The following is a 15,055-nucleotide window of genomic DNA, read 5'->3' as shown; positions in this document are numbered from 1 at the left end:
AACACCAAAACAAATTGCAAGGGTGTATTAATACAAATTTAGGAAATGCTGACAAACAGAATTTCTCAAGAGCATTTAAACACACCACGTATACTGGAAATCTCCAAGTTGGGGACAAGGTAGATTGTTTACTAAACTCAACTAGCCACAAAGCTCTTTCACAAAACATCCATGGAATACTTTTTGATGTGGAATATTGAGAAAACTGGGGAATCCTGCATCCTGGTTAAGACCTCCAGGGCACTGCCTGGACTATAAGGAAGCTTCACTTAGTTCACACTCATGGGCCTACCTATATAGCTTTCTTCAAATGGCAGCCAGGAACATTTAGTGTTTAGCTCATTTATTGACCACCTACTTTTACAAAAGCAGACATCTTTTATTCCCTAGAAGCTATGGCTGTGACAATGAATAAAACTACAAATCCTTGCCCTTATGCAATTTTTATTTTAGTGATACACAGTTAATTTTAGATTGTCCTAAATGCTTAATAGGTTCAAGAACTTCACACCTAGGTGACTATTCTTTCATACCCTTTGTTGGTCTCAAATTTCTCTCCTCCTAAGTGTGAAGACCACTGGAACCACAGGTTTCGCTGGTAAAGAATCCGCCTGCAATGCAGGAGACCCTGGTTTGACTCCTGGATCAGGAAGATCTGCTGGAGAAGGGATAGGCTACCCACTCCAGTATTCTTGGGCTTCCCTGGTGGCTAAGCTGGTAAAGAATCCACCTGCAATGCAGGAGACTTCAGTTCAATTCCTGGGTTGGGAAAATCCCCTGGAGAAGGGAAAGGCTACCCACTCCAGTATTCTGGCCTGGAGAATTCCATGGACTGTATAGTCCATGGAGTCGCAAAGAGTCATCAAATATTATCCAGACTATTCCCAAGGTACAGTCTTTCCATAAGGTTGTAAAAAATTATTTTGAAAACAATATTAGAAGATACTATATATAAAGGAGGTTCTTTTCTTTTAATTATAAATGGGGCAGAAGAGGGGAAGTAAACCTTTTTAATTTAAACCTTTCAAAAGTTTTATAGTTTTTATCACCTGTTAGTTCATCAAAATAAGGTGAGCTTCCCAATATCAAACCCCCTTCTATACACTTAACCTTTCACAAGGTTATGACCACCTAAACTCAACTACCAAGGAACTGGGGGAGTCTATTCAGTAGTCCCAGTTTTAGAACCAGGTAAGTATAAGCAACCAGATGAAGTACAACTTACTGTATTTTAACCCACTGTATTTCAGCTTAACTAGGATCACTGTTGGAGAAGGAGATGGCAACCCACTCCAGTGTTCTTGCCTGGAGAATCCCAGGGACGGGGGAGCCTGGTGGGCTGTCGTCTCTGGGGTCTCGCAGAGTCGGACACTACTGAAGTGACTTAGCAGCAGCAGCAGCAGCAGGATCACTGTAAGATCCTCCCAAGTCAGTTTCAACCCACTGACAAAGAAGTATCTCTTGCTCAAGAGAAAATGTCTAATAACCATCTGTTCAGTTCTACACCATTTAGCCACAAGTTAGCTTTTGTAAGCAGGTAATAAATTCTTAAAGGGCGGGGATGGGACAAACCATAATGAAGGAAAAAGGAAACTGTTAATAAAAGAATGGCTTCCTATCCTGGACATATAATGATTTGAATATTCTTCCATAAAATCTTAATCATTCAGCATTTCATATGATCTACAACCAACCAATCTTATTACCCTATATCCTTCCCCACACCTCACCCAAAAAAACAGCCTGCAAATTCCAGCCAAATGTGATTTATCACATAACCACCTCCAGGCTATTTCCCCTAGAGAAATAACCACCCATTCAATTCCACACAATTGAGCCACAAACTAATCTGTACTTATTCACTAAACATCATAAGGTCCATTGTAAATTCTACCTAGTTCATAAAATGGCCTCTGAACCCTCCAGCCGTAAGTCACCAGTCTTGTATCTCCTTTACCACACTTCCTGCTGCACTATAACTGTTGAAGGCAGAGACATTGTCTTAAGTAGCAACCAAAATACATAAAGACACTGGTGCTATTTTTGGAGACCAAGCAACATACTAATATTAAGCAACATACGAATATTAAGCAACATACTAATATTGTATGGAACTGCCATTTATGTAACTAAAAACTATCCTCAAAAATTTCATATGGTTCAAGCTGTACTACAAAAGGATAGGCTGAAGTATATTTGAATTTGGTTATTACATGGTACTTATAGGGGAGGAAAGTCTGACTCTTTTTATACCCCAATCTCATGAGGACTGGTATCTCCTATTATAATGATTTAAAGTCTGTTCTGTCCAGGAGAAAATTTAAATGAGATTGACCTAAGTTTTTCAGGAGTTGACCTACCTTTCTAATTAGTGATGATAACCTAGCCTATAACCTAGTATAAAAGGCAAACACTAGACTATGAAGAAAGTGAAAGTCACTCAGTTGTGTCCTACTCTTTAGGACCCCATGGACTATACAGTCCATTGAATTCTCCAGGCCAGAATACTGGAGTGGGTAGCCTTTCCCTTTTCCAGGGGATCTTCCCAACCCAGGGATCAAACCCAGGTCTCTTGTATTGCAGGCGGATTCTTTATCCACTAAGCCATAAGGGAAGCCTGAGAATATAGGAGTGGGTAGCCTATCCCTTTTCCAGCAGATCTTCCTGACCCAGGAATCGAACCAGGATCTCCTGCATTGCAGGCAGATTCTTTACCAACTGAGCTATCAGGGGAGTGTGTAAATTAATAAAGGCTGATTAGCATTTTCTAAGCAAACTTTTCTAAGCAAAATATTTCACAATATACTACAAATAATAATACTTGGGGGGTCATGGCTGCTTATAAATTCTTAAGATGCATGCTTTTGCATTCTCATTTGAGTGTAGCAAAAATTCTATAATTAAAACATCAAGGCAAATATTGAAATTACAACAAACAACATTACAGTGACTTTGAAGGCTACAGGTTACAGAGCCAAGGATTTTAAATGAACTTATTTCAAAAGGGAACTCTAGAAGATCCTCTGGAAAAGGGATAGGCTACCCACTCCAGTATTCTCAGGCTTCCCTTGTGGCTTAGCGGATAAAGAATCTGCCTGCAATACAACAGACCTGGGTTCGATCCATGGGTTGGCAAGATCCCCTGGAGAAGGGAAAGGCTACCCACTCCAGTACTCTGGGCCAAAGAATTCCATGGACTGTCACACTGTTATGTATGACAAAAGGGAATTCTCATACACTGTTGGTGGGAATGTAAATTGGTGCAGTCACTAAGGAAAGCAGTACGGAGGTTCCTCAAAAAATTAAAACTATGATCCAGCAATTCTACTTCTCAGTATTTAAAGGAAACAAAACCACTAATTTGAAAAGATACATGTACCCCAATGTTCATAACAGCATTATTTATAATTGTCAAGATACAAAATGAACCTAAGTGTCCATCAACAGATGAATGGATAAAGATGTGATATAGATATATGCACAGGCATACACACATCAATGGAATACTGCTGCTGCTGCTGCTAAGTCGCTTCAGTCGTGTCTGACTCTGTGCGACCCCATAGACGGCAGCCCACCAGGCTCCCCCATCCCTGGGATTCTCCAGGCAAGAACACTGGAGTGGGTTGCCATTTCCTTCTCCAATGCGTGAAAGTGAAAAGTGAAAGTGAAGTCGCTCAGTCATGTCCGACTTTTCGCGACCCCATGGACTGCAGCCCACCAGGCTCCTCCGTCCATGGGATTTTCCAGGCAAGAGTACTAGGGTGGGGTGCCATTGCCTTCTCCGAATGGAATACTACTCACCCATAAAAAATGAAAATTCACCATTTATAGCAACATGAATGGACTTGGAGGATATTATGCTAAGTGAAATAAGTCAGAGGAAAACAAATACTGTTATCACTTATATGTGGAATCTAAAAAATACAACTGGTGAATATAAGAAAAAAGCAGACTCACAGATATAAAAAACAAACTAGTAGTTACCAGTGGGGAGAGAAGAGGAGGAGGTGGGGAAATATAATGGTAGGGGATTGAGAGGTACAAACTGCTAGGTATAAAATAAGCTATAAGGATATAATGTACAACACAGGGAATATAGCCAATGTTCTATAATAACTATAAATGGAGTTTAACATTTAAAAATTATGAATCACTATATTACATACCTGTAGCTTATGTAACACTGTACATCAACTATACTTCAATAAAAAAATTTCACACCCCTTCAAAATACCAAATTCTAAATACTGACATTTGTTTATTCCTATGAAAAATACTGATATTAAAATTAGTATGCTAAAATACATATAAAAACATGAAGTATTCATTTGTCAATATACCATACTAGTAGGCAAAATCAGGACAAAAATGGATTCCCAAGAAAGCATTTTTATCTACCTATTTAAAGTTCCATCATGTTCAATAAAAGGCATTTGTATTTTCTACTGGGATCTGAAAATGAGGATGTTATGGGTTTCCCTAACTTGTGCAATACTAAAAGAAGAAAGTATTTTTAAATCAGCCCCAGAGTTATATAACAAATCTCCAGGTTTGAGTTTCTTTTTTTTCCCTTTCCCCATTGCCTATCTCCAGCCCCCATCCCCACCCCGACTGTCCCCAAGCACTGTTATATCCTTTAAAGCCATATTTTTACCAGACACATGCCTCAAACAGAAACCAGTTATAGCATAAAGTGATCTTCTAAAAGCTTCTCCAGGATTATTACAAAGACAAAGCTATGACAATTGTGGAGTGAAATAGGCCAATATTGAAAATCAAGTCAAAAAAGGGCCATAGGTATTTGGGGTAGGTACAAGTAATTTATTAGATGTAACTGAATCTTTGAAAAGGGTCAAGATAATTTCTCTAGGTAGAGGTAAAACTCCTTTTTCTTTATATGCAACCACCAATATTTTTTCTCCTGTGTTTTCCTTCTCTCCTATTCCTAACACTACCCTTGTCCTATCAGAGCAGTGCTTCTGAAACCCTGAGGCTGTGGAACAGTTTGGCATCGCTTTTGCAGTTTTGAATATCAACAATACATCAATGTTAGAGTAATGACCATCAAGGCAACAAAACAGTTACATTAAGCAGGCCTACAAATGACCAAAATCCAAAGATACTACCACTAAGTACAGTGACACTTGAGAGTCCATGAAACACAACATGAAGATCACTGAAACAGGAAATGAGGAAGCATATAAAAAGGGAGTGGGGAAAACCCACACCAAGATCATCAGTTGATAGATAAAGACATTTTCAAATCTTAAGGCAAACTATACCACAATATTTTCTTAACTGGCCTAGACATTTTATCAATTGCTAAATTACCATGGATTTTTAAGAAAATATCTTGTCCTAGTTTTTATACAGGTATTTGCAAATAAATAATACAAGGAGTATAAATGCCAAACTTTTTTTAATGAAAACCTTATTTTATGATAGCAGCATGAGATACAGAAATAGCAGTTGCCAGTATCTTTTTGCATAAATCATGTTAGTGCTATTATCTTTTAAACTCCATTTCTGTTTTACATTAAATTATGAAGAGAAAAAATACATTTAGTTAAATAATGAAAAACATTTGAACAGTAATTCTGGCATTAAAATTTATTAACAGTACACTGCTTCAAAAATGTTAAAAGTATTTCATAAATGTTACAAATTCTAAATTGTCTAGTGAATATACAGTAAAAATACAAAAGATTAGTGGAAGTTACTTGAATGGTAATGACAAAGCCAAAGAGAAATGCTCCGTGACACCATCCTGTTTGCTAATTTCAAAGAACAAGGTAAAGGCCCACCTAAAGGCAGCAACAAGTACTCTGGGAAGAACAATGTCACTAAACACAAGTGACAGCGTGAAGCTGCTACTGGCCTTCCAACTTACCATCTTCCTTTTCCTCTCTGCAATCTGTTCCTCAGACTCCATTTCTACCTCATTGCTGATGGGAGTTTTTTCTTCTATATCATCAATAAAATCTGGTTCCTGAAAGATGGAAATAACTGCTTTAAGAATCTACTCCTCCATCTACAAACTACAGACACTGAACAATGTATTTTAAATAACTTTCATCCTGAACTAATTAAACATAAAAATTGTTCTTAAATTCATTTCAGAAATTTATAACTGGTTTCTTAATTCAGGAAACTTTTAAAAATCCTGCAATCAAATAATGTTGTTTTTAAAAATTCTAGTCAATAATATTATTTTATCTATAGAGACCACAAAGCCTGAGGTTTATATTCTTCCCAACACATAAACATATATATTATTTCACAAAACCTAGTGCCTACAAATACCAAGTGCTCAGTAAATATCTGTTCAATTTAAAACTTAAGGGAAACTTATGAAAATAAGACACTGGAGATAAATAAAATCTTACTTAATCTTCACATTTAAAAGGTCTTTCCACTTGTTTAGACGGCATATAACAAAATACTTCCTGGTGAAGCAGAAGAATAGGACAAACTCTTTCCCCAAATTTATCTTACATATTTCTAAGAGAATTTCCTCTCAAAAATCTTATGTCACACTTACAGAATTTACTTCATTATGTCCCGAATATTGGGCTTCCCATGTGGCGCTAGCTATAAAGAACCTACTTCCTGCTAGCCAATGCAGGAGACCTAAGAGACAGGGGTTTGATCTCTGGGTCAGGAAGATCCCCTGGAGGAGGGAATGGCAGCCCACTCCAGTATTCGTGCCTGGAGAATCCTATGGACAGAGGAGCCTGGCGGGCTACAATCCCTAGGGTCGCAGAGACTCAGACACGACTGAAGTGACTTAGCATGCACACATGCATGCATGTTCCAAATTAAAAGAAACATTATGGCTTAAGATTTTAGAGTTCTTAATAAATAAGAACATTTATTATAAACATAAGAACAGTGTCATCTGGAAAAAATGTTTAAATTACCCAGTCTTAGAAAAATCTTATATTCAATACTACAAGGATTTCCTGTGTGAGTTGTTCCTTAATAGTTTAACAAATATTGTACAAATTCTAGCAGAATCTGTGTTTTATGTTTATAAGTATACTTCCTTAAATAATAGAATGAACTTAATTTTAAGCCATTTTACATTAAAAAAGTTTAAAATATCACAAATTAATTTTCTTCCATTAATTTCTATCATCAAGAGTCAGTAGAGAACTTCCCTGGTGGTACAGTGGATAACAAACTGCCTGCCAATGCAGAGGACACAGGTTTGATCCCTGGTCCGGGAAGATTCCACATGCCGTGGAGCGACTAACCCCAGGTACCACAACTACTGGAGTCTGTGCTCTAGAGCCCCCCCAGGCCACAACTACTGAGCCTGTTTGCCTAGAACCAATGCTCCACAAAAAGAAAAGCCACTGCAAGGGGAAGCCCATGCACCACAATGAAGAGTAGCTCCCACTCCTCATAACTAGAGAAAGCCTGCACTTATCAACAAAGACTCAGTACAAGCAAAAATAAAATACATAACTAAAATGTTAAAAAAAAAAAAAAAAAAAAAAACCCCAGTTAGTCCTAAAATAATAAAATTCCGTACCTGATTATTTGATACTGATAGTCTCAGTGGAGAAAGCTTTCTCTGTTTAGTTTCTGGGCTCTTCATTTTGTTCGTTGTTCCTTCACAATCCAGAGTAATATTCTGATTTTGTGTGTCTTTTTCTTTTGAAATATCCTTTTCTTTTTTGCCTTTCTTCCTTCTGGTCTCATAACCGCTATTGATGTTCTCCGTGGATTCAGAACTACGTTTCAGAACAGGGCACTCTGAATTTTCTTTGAGGCATGCACAATCCACCTTGTACTTACTGGAAAGAAAATCACTTAAATATTTATTCAAGACATAAACTGTAAAATTTTCTAATCCATCTTAAGCTGTATCTCTACAAAACTCTATGCTATTACTGATTGTAAGCACTCCTTTTCACTAATTTTCATCCCTGGTAACTATGACAAAATAAATTTTATTTTTTCATAAAACCAATATAATAATTAGAAGAACCAATCGTAAGGATCACCAGTGATGGTTTATAGAAGGAAAAAAACAAAACTGTAAGCTAAAACTGAGTTTTTTTTAAGTAAAATGATACCATGGCTTATATCAAGGCCAAAAAAAAAAAGTTTACTTCAGTGTGTTATAAAATATATATGCGGAAAATGATAAAATACTCTAAATCTGACTTAAATTAAAAAATGCTAGGTAAATAAATATCAAACCTTAACTAGTTTGTTTTATACTTAAAGGAATGATTTCAATAACCAGAGTTCTTTAAAAAGCTACCTTGATAAAAAATTGAGTCTTAATTCCTTTTGCCCTTAAGTATTCCCTCTTTCAAATAAATGGAAGCTTGAAACATAATTGCATTCTCTTATCTTCACAGCAGTGATAATTATTACTCCTATTTTAGAGATGAGATTAAAACTCAGAGGGTTAGTTTTATCTTGTCCAAAGTCACACATTAAGTACTAGGGAAAACATTCAAATACATGTCTGTCTGAGTCCAAAGACATGTCTGTCTGAGTCCAAAGACCAAAGCCTGGTGGGCTGCCGTCTATGGGGTTGCACAGAATTGGACACAACTGAAGTGACTTAGCAGCAGCACAATAAAAAATAATTTACTCTTCCAAATTTCTAATAATCCTGCTCATTTCATGTTCAACACCAGTTCAGTTCAGTCGCTCAGTTGTGTCTGACTCTTTGTGACCCCATGGACTGCAGCACACCAGGCCTCGCTGTCCATCACCAATTCCCCGAGTTTACTCAAACTCATGTCCATCAAGTCAGTGATGCCATCCAATCATCTTATCCTCTGTCATCCCCTTCTCCTGCCTTCAAATTTTCCCAGCATCAGGGTCTTTTCCAAAGAGTCAGTTTTTCACATCAGGTAGCCTAAGTATTGGAGTTTCAGCTTCAACATCAATCCTTCCAATGAATATTCAGGACTGATTTCCTTTAGGATGGACTGATTGGAACTCCTTGCAGTCCAAGGGTCTCAAGAGTCTTCTTCAACACCACAGTTCAAAAGCATCAATTCTTCGGTACTAAGCATTCTTTATAATCCAACTCTCACATCCATACATGACCACTGAAAAAATCATAGACTTGACTAGACAGACCTTTGTTGGCAAAGTAATGTCCCCGCTTTTTAATATGCTGTCTAGGTTGGTCATAACTTTTCTTCCAAGGAGTAAGCATCTTTTAATTTCATGGCTGCAGCCACCATCTGCAGTGATTTTGAAGCCCAAGAAAATAAAGTCTGCCATGGTTTCCCCATCTATTTGCCATGAAGTGATGGGACCGGATGTCATGATCTTAAGTTTTCTGAATGCTGAGCTTTAAGCCAACTTTTTCAGTCTCCTCTTTCACTCTCATCAAGAGGCTCTTTAGTTCTTCTTCGCTTTCTGTGATAAGGGTGGTGTCATCTGCATATCTAAGGTTATTGATATTTCTCCCGGCAATCTTGATTCCAGCTTGTGCTTCATCCAGCCCAGTGTTTCTCATGATGTATTCTGCATGTAAGTTAAATAAGCAGAGTGACAATATACAGCCTTGACATACTCCTTTCTCTATTTGGAACCAGTCTGTTGTTTCATGTTCAGTTCTAACTGTTGCTTCCTGACCTGCATACAGATTTCTCAAGAGGCAGGTCAGGTGGTCTGGTATTCCCATGGCTTTCAGAATTCTCCACAGTTTACTGTTATCCACACAGTCAATGACTTTGACATAGTCAATAAAGCAAAAATAGATGTTTTTCTGGAACTCTCTTGCTTTTTCCATGATCCAATGGATGTTGGCAACTTGATTTCTGATTCCTCTGACTTTTCTAAAACTAGCCTGAACATCTGAAGTTCATGGTTCATGTACTGTTGAATCCTGCCCTGGAGAATTTTGAGCAGTACTTTACTAGCATGTGAGATGAATGCAATTGTGCGGTAGTTTGAGCATTCTCTGGCATTGCCTTTTTTTGGGATTGGAATGAAAACGGACCTTTTCCAGTCTTGTGGCCACTGCTGAGTTTTCCACATTTGCTGGCATATTGAGTGCAGCACTTTCACAGCATCATCTTTTAGGATCTGAAATAACTCAACTGGAACTCTATCACCTCCACTAGCTTTGTTTACAGTGATGCTTTCTAAGGCCCACTTCAGTTCGCATTCCAGGATATCTGGCTCTAGGTGACCGATCACACCATCGTGATTATCTGGGTCATGAAGATTTTTTTGTACAGTTCTTCTGTGTATTCTTGCCACCTCTTCTTAATATCTTCTGCTTTTATTAGGTCCATACCATCTCTGTCCTTTTTTGAGCCCAACTTTGCAGGAAATGTTTCCTTGGTATCTCTAATTTTCTTGAAGAGATCTCTACTCTTTCCCATTCTATTGTTCTTCTCTATTTCTTTGCACTGATCAGTGATCAACACTGGTAGAAAGATACATATCAAACTGCCTAATTCTGTGAATCAAGGATACAATTCAAACATTATGCTCTACCCTTTGACTCTCCAAATCAGGTATTAATAGAAACTAACTCTTTCTGGGTATTTTCTTTGTGATTTTAGGATAATAGAACTGCAAATAGTAACAATGGCAACAGGTAATATTTATTCAGCACTTATTCTGTACCAGGAACTGTTTGAAACCTTTTATATGTGTTAACTTATTCTTCTAAACATTCCTGTAAGGTGGTGTTATTCTCATAATGAGGTAATGAGGCAGAAAGATGACGAAACTGGTTCAAGGTTATGTAACTAATATAAGTCACTGAGCTAGGATTTGAAACCAGAGAGCCATATTATAAAAAGCTTGTGTTTTTACCCACTACGGGAAGAGTCTCTCAAAGCAATGAGTAAAGATCCATTATGCTAAATTGGGAAATTTAACCTTGGGGCAGAGTGGGGGTGGGGAGAAAGAGCCAAAAAGCAAAAACTTTAGTTATCAGGATAAATCTGACTCCAACAATCAAGTAGAGATGCATACTGAAGAAACAGAGATTTCACTGACAGATAACGTAATGGGCATTAAAAATGTCTCCATGTAAAATAGATACCACACAAACTTTTAAAGATACTACATGGATTAACTTTAAGTTGTACAGTAAAGAAGTGCTGCAAGGAAGTAAAGCTATGGGAATATAAACTGGTCATTCATCCGTATCTGGTAAAAACTGAGTTTGGACACATTCTACAACCGAACACATTCTACCTCCAGGTGCCTATCATGGGGAGAACATGTACACATGCAGCATTTTTTGTAAGTCTAAAGGTCCACCAATGGTGGAATGGATAAATAACATCAGCAGTGAAAGTAATGAACTAGAGCTACACATAACAAAAGAACTGAATCTCATGAAAAGTAATGAATGAGAAAAGATAAATGCAAAATAATACAGATTGTAACTTACATAAATTTTTAAAACATACAAAATTACTGGTTACTATTTAAGGACATCTAAAGACATTGTAAAAACATTAAACTCACCAAATTAAAGGTGGCAGTTATCTCTAGTGAAAGAGGGAATAGAAATGCAATCTGGCTGCTAAACATGAGGGCCTTCAGTGGACAGTGTTTGTTTTCTTAATTTGGAAAGTAGGCACATGGACTTTTTTGGGGGGGTTCACACAGCTTGCAGGATCTCCGTTCCTTGAACAGGGACTGAACCCAGGCCATGGCAGTTAAAGCCCAGAATCCTAACCACTAGGTTACCAGGGAACTCCCTACATGGACCTGTGTATTATTATTTTTTACAGTAAGCTTTTTGAAAATTTAAATTGAAGTTTTTATACTCAGAATTAACTTTTCTTACCCCCTAGTGTTTCAAAACAATAGTTCTCAGAGTTTCCTTGCAGGATCTCCACAAACCCTTTCAATTTATATTGCAAAGAAAATTTGGCACAATTTTTCTTTTCTTTTGAGGGGCAAAAAGTGAAATCATCCATTTCTATTGATTAACCAAATTAACTGAATGACTAAAATTGCACACCCTACCTAAAATACAAGAAAGAAAAGGAAAAAATTCTTAAACAATGTCAGTATTGCTGAATTAGGATTACAAATTATTATACTATAAGCATTATATAACAATAAATAAGAAAATTTAGAATTTTAGAATAAAATTTTATTTTTTAGAATAAATAAATAAATAAGAAAAACTTAGAAGAGTTAAGCAACCATGCTATAATGGAAGCTGATACCAAAATGTTTGTTTCCAAGTATCTTAAATTGCCTAATGGTAAGTAAAAATAAAATGCTGTAAAAGTAATGACAATACCTATATTTTTATAGGGACATTCAGAAATTATTTCAGAACAACAGACTTGAACTTACCAATTCCCATAGTCAAAATCAAAGGCAATAGTAATTTCGGTTCCCTTTGGAATACTTTGTATAGAATAAATATAAAGATGTATGGTTCCATCTTCAATTTCATGCCTCACCTGTTAGTTAAAAGAATAATTTTGTATTTCCAGAAGTAGTTTTGTATCTCTATAAATTATTTTCTACCTTTAGGAGCATTTCATCTTGCAATTTTGAAAACTATTCTTTTCAAAGTAATTCAAAATACAACATGGAAAATACACTATTAATTATAAGACTTGTACATAAATCAGTGATTATCAACTGGGAAGGAGGTATACATCAATGCAAGTTTGATACAGGCTCAAGTAGCATCAAAATGAAAATACTCTATTTCATCAGTTCTATGATGCACATTTTTTCATCTTTTAACATCTCTGAATGAGAGTTTTACAACTGATGGCATCTTTGATTTAATGAAAAGAAGTAATGATACAGTTTATAAGTAAACAGTTAGAACAGTTTAACACTATACTTTTCTACGGTACACACTGTTCCAGGTACGTAGACACGCATTAAATCCTTTAGTCCACATAACATCTTTTTACAGATAAAACTGAAGCACAGATAAGGATACAAAGCTAGTTAAGTCAAATAGAAGACATGAACCTACAAGTCTGGCTTCAAACCCTACACTCTTAACTGTAACATTATGTAACTATAAAATGTTTATTTTGGTATGAGAAAAAAACAAACCAGAAATATTTTATATACCACTTCTAAATCACAATTAAAAAAAAAAAAACTTTAGAGAAGCACATATAAAATCAACTTTAGCTTTCAGCTTTGTCATCAACTTTGATCAAATCAGAGCATATATTTGACTCATAGAGCTTCCAGAACAGAGAAGTCCAATATTTTCTCTTAGAATGAACATCACTATTTCTTCAATATGTAAAGTAACTGAAGACCTCACAGCCAGTATCATCTTAATTTTTGTAATGGAAAGACGCTAGGCACTAGAAAATGCATCAATGGATACAAACTGTTGATCTTTTCTGGCCACCAGACTTCTGTGCTTAATTTAATGCTCAGATTCCACACATTCCCTACCCCTGCCTCCCCAAAGGATTTATGTGTGCTAACCTCTGCATTGGGTGTACAAGAACGCCTGATGAACCGAGCTTCATTCCCAAAAGTCCTTGCATCAACACACATTTCTAGGCCATGAAATTTAGAATAGAATAAAACAAAAGGGTATGGTCTACAAAAAAAGAAATACATTATAAACTATTAACATTTTGAATTTAAGAAATTTCTAAAAGACTCATATTAAGTAGGGAGGCCAAGATTTGAATACAGGCAATCTGATACCAGAATCCATTCGTAACCACTAGGCTAATTCATGCTAATATGATTTTTACCTGCTCCTATAACCTTACCTAAGCCAAAGAAAATTAATTAGTTCAAGGTGGGAATTCAAATTTACAAACAATGATAGAAAGGGAATGACTACTGCTTTTACATAAGGATTCATAATGAGATGCCATTAAAGTTCCTATCACTCCATTTAAGTGTTTGAGTCACAGCACTGTTTCAGATCAAATCTGTTAAGTAAAAGGGAAAGATTCTTGTGTATCTTTCATAAGTAATACAAGTTATAACAATACAAAATACTTATATAATTGTAGTATATAGGTTGAGAATGTTATTTCCCTAGAGAGAGAAAAATACTTCCAGACCTCAGGGATGCAATGGCTATCATAAGATCACATCAATTCCCATTCCCCAAATCACAAATGATAGAAGAGGCCTCCAAAGTCCTTCCGGTACCAAGAAAGCCAGAGCTGAAAGTGGTGACAATAAAGTAAGACCAAATCTAACATACTCTGATAAAAGAAGGACATGGTCACCAATGGTCTTTGCAGGTTCTAGCAATCCTAGATGGAAAGGGTTCCTCATAACATCAGGTAATCAGAGATTTTCATTATACTATACTGCTACAGTTTATCTTTAAGTAGATTGTTTTAAGACTGTCAACAAAATAGGATGGGTAAGATTCTAAGGAATGCATCTGCATCTTTTTTGTTGTTATATTTTATCATGGTTCAAAAGTTATCATCAGTCACTGTTCAACCACACTATAGTTTTAAATATTAAAATGATTAGAGAACAAAATACACATTATAGTTAAATTAGTCAAAAATTCAATACTTAACTATAGAAAACTAATATGGGAAAATAAATATACCTCTTAAAGAAATATCCATTTGCTTCAAACTGCTCTCTCAACATAAACTTCCCTCTGTATTCAATGATAAGTGCATCAGGAGGCAAATCTTTTGCAGATTTCAGAATCTTCTTATTTTTTTGTATATGGCTCTACAATGGGAGAAAAGTTGAGATTAACTAAACCAGATTGCTTCTGGACTTTCCTGGTGGTACAGTGGGTAACAATTTGCCTACGAGTGCAAGGGACACGGTTCAGTCCCAAGTCTGGGAAGATTCCACATGCCTTGGAGCAACTAAGCCCATGAACCACAACCACTGAGCCCATGTACTGCAAATACTGGAGCCCGCTTGCCTGGAGTCTGTGCTCAGCACTAACAGAAACCACCGCAATAGTTTCTCTTTGAGCACTGCAATGCAGAGTAACCCCTGCTTGCTGCAACTAGAGAAAGCCTGTGCGCAGCAATGAAGACCCAGCATAACCTAAATAAATAAATAATATAAAACCAGACTGCATTCAGTCTAAGTACTTAAAATA

At 36.5% G+C, this 15,055-nt stretch overlaps 1 protein-coding gene across 7 annotated transcripts in view; it reads right to left on the bottom strand.

Moving 5' to 3' along the window:
• The window catches only part of KMT2E (lysine (K)-specific methyltransferase 2E), a 91,514-nt gene that overhangs the window by 17,318 nt on the left and 59,141 nt on the right, over positions 1-15,055 (bottom strand). For all 7 annotated transcript variants that reach the window (XM_010841433.1, XM_010841434.1, XM_010841432.1 and 4 more), the window contains 5 exons: positions 14,540-14,670; positions 13,435-13,552; positions 12,319-12,428; positions 7,538-7,802; positions 5,891-5,989 (listed from right to left, as the gene is read on the bottom strand). In XM_010841433.1, coding sequence (XP_010839735.1) covers positions 5,891-5,989; positions 7,538-7,802; positions 12,319-12,428; positions 13,435-13,552; positions 14,540-14,670 — 723 coding nt within the window. The remainder of the gene's footprint in view (positions 1-5,890; positions 5,990-7,537; positions 7,803-12,318; positions 12,429-13,434; positions 13,553-14,539; positions 14,671-15,055) is intronic.

The sequence above is a fragment of the Bison bison genome, unplaced genomic scaffold (assembly GCF_000754665.1).
Source record: "Bison bison bison isolate TAMUID 2011002044 unplaced genomic scaffold, Bison_UMD1.0 scf7180017864162, whole genome shotgun sequence".
NCBI lineage: Eukaryota > Metazoa > Chordata > Mammalia > Artiodactyla > Bovidae > Bison > Bison bison.
Note: the sequence above shows the minus strand (reverse complement) of the source record. Positions and strands in the feature narration are given on the sequence as shown.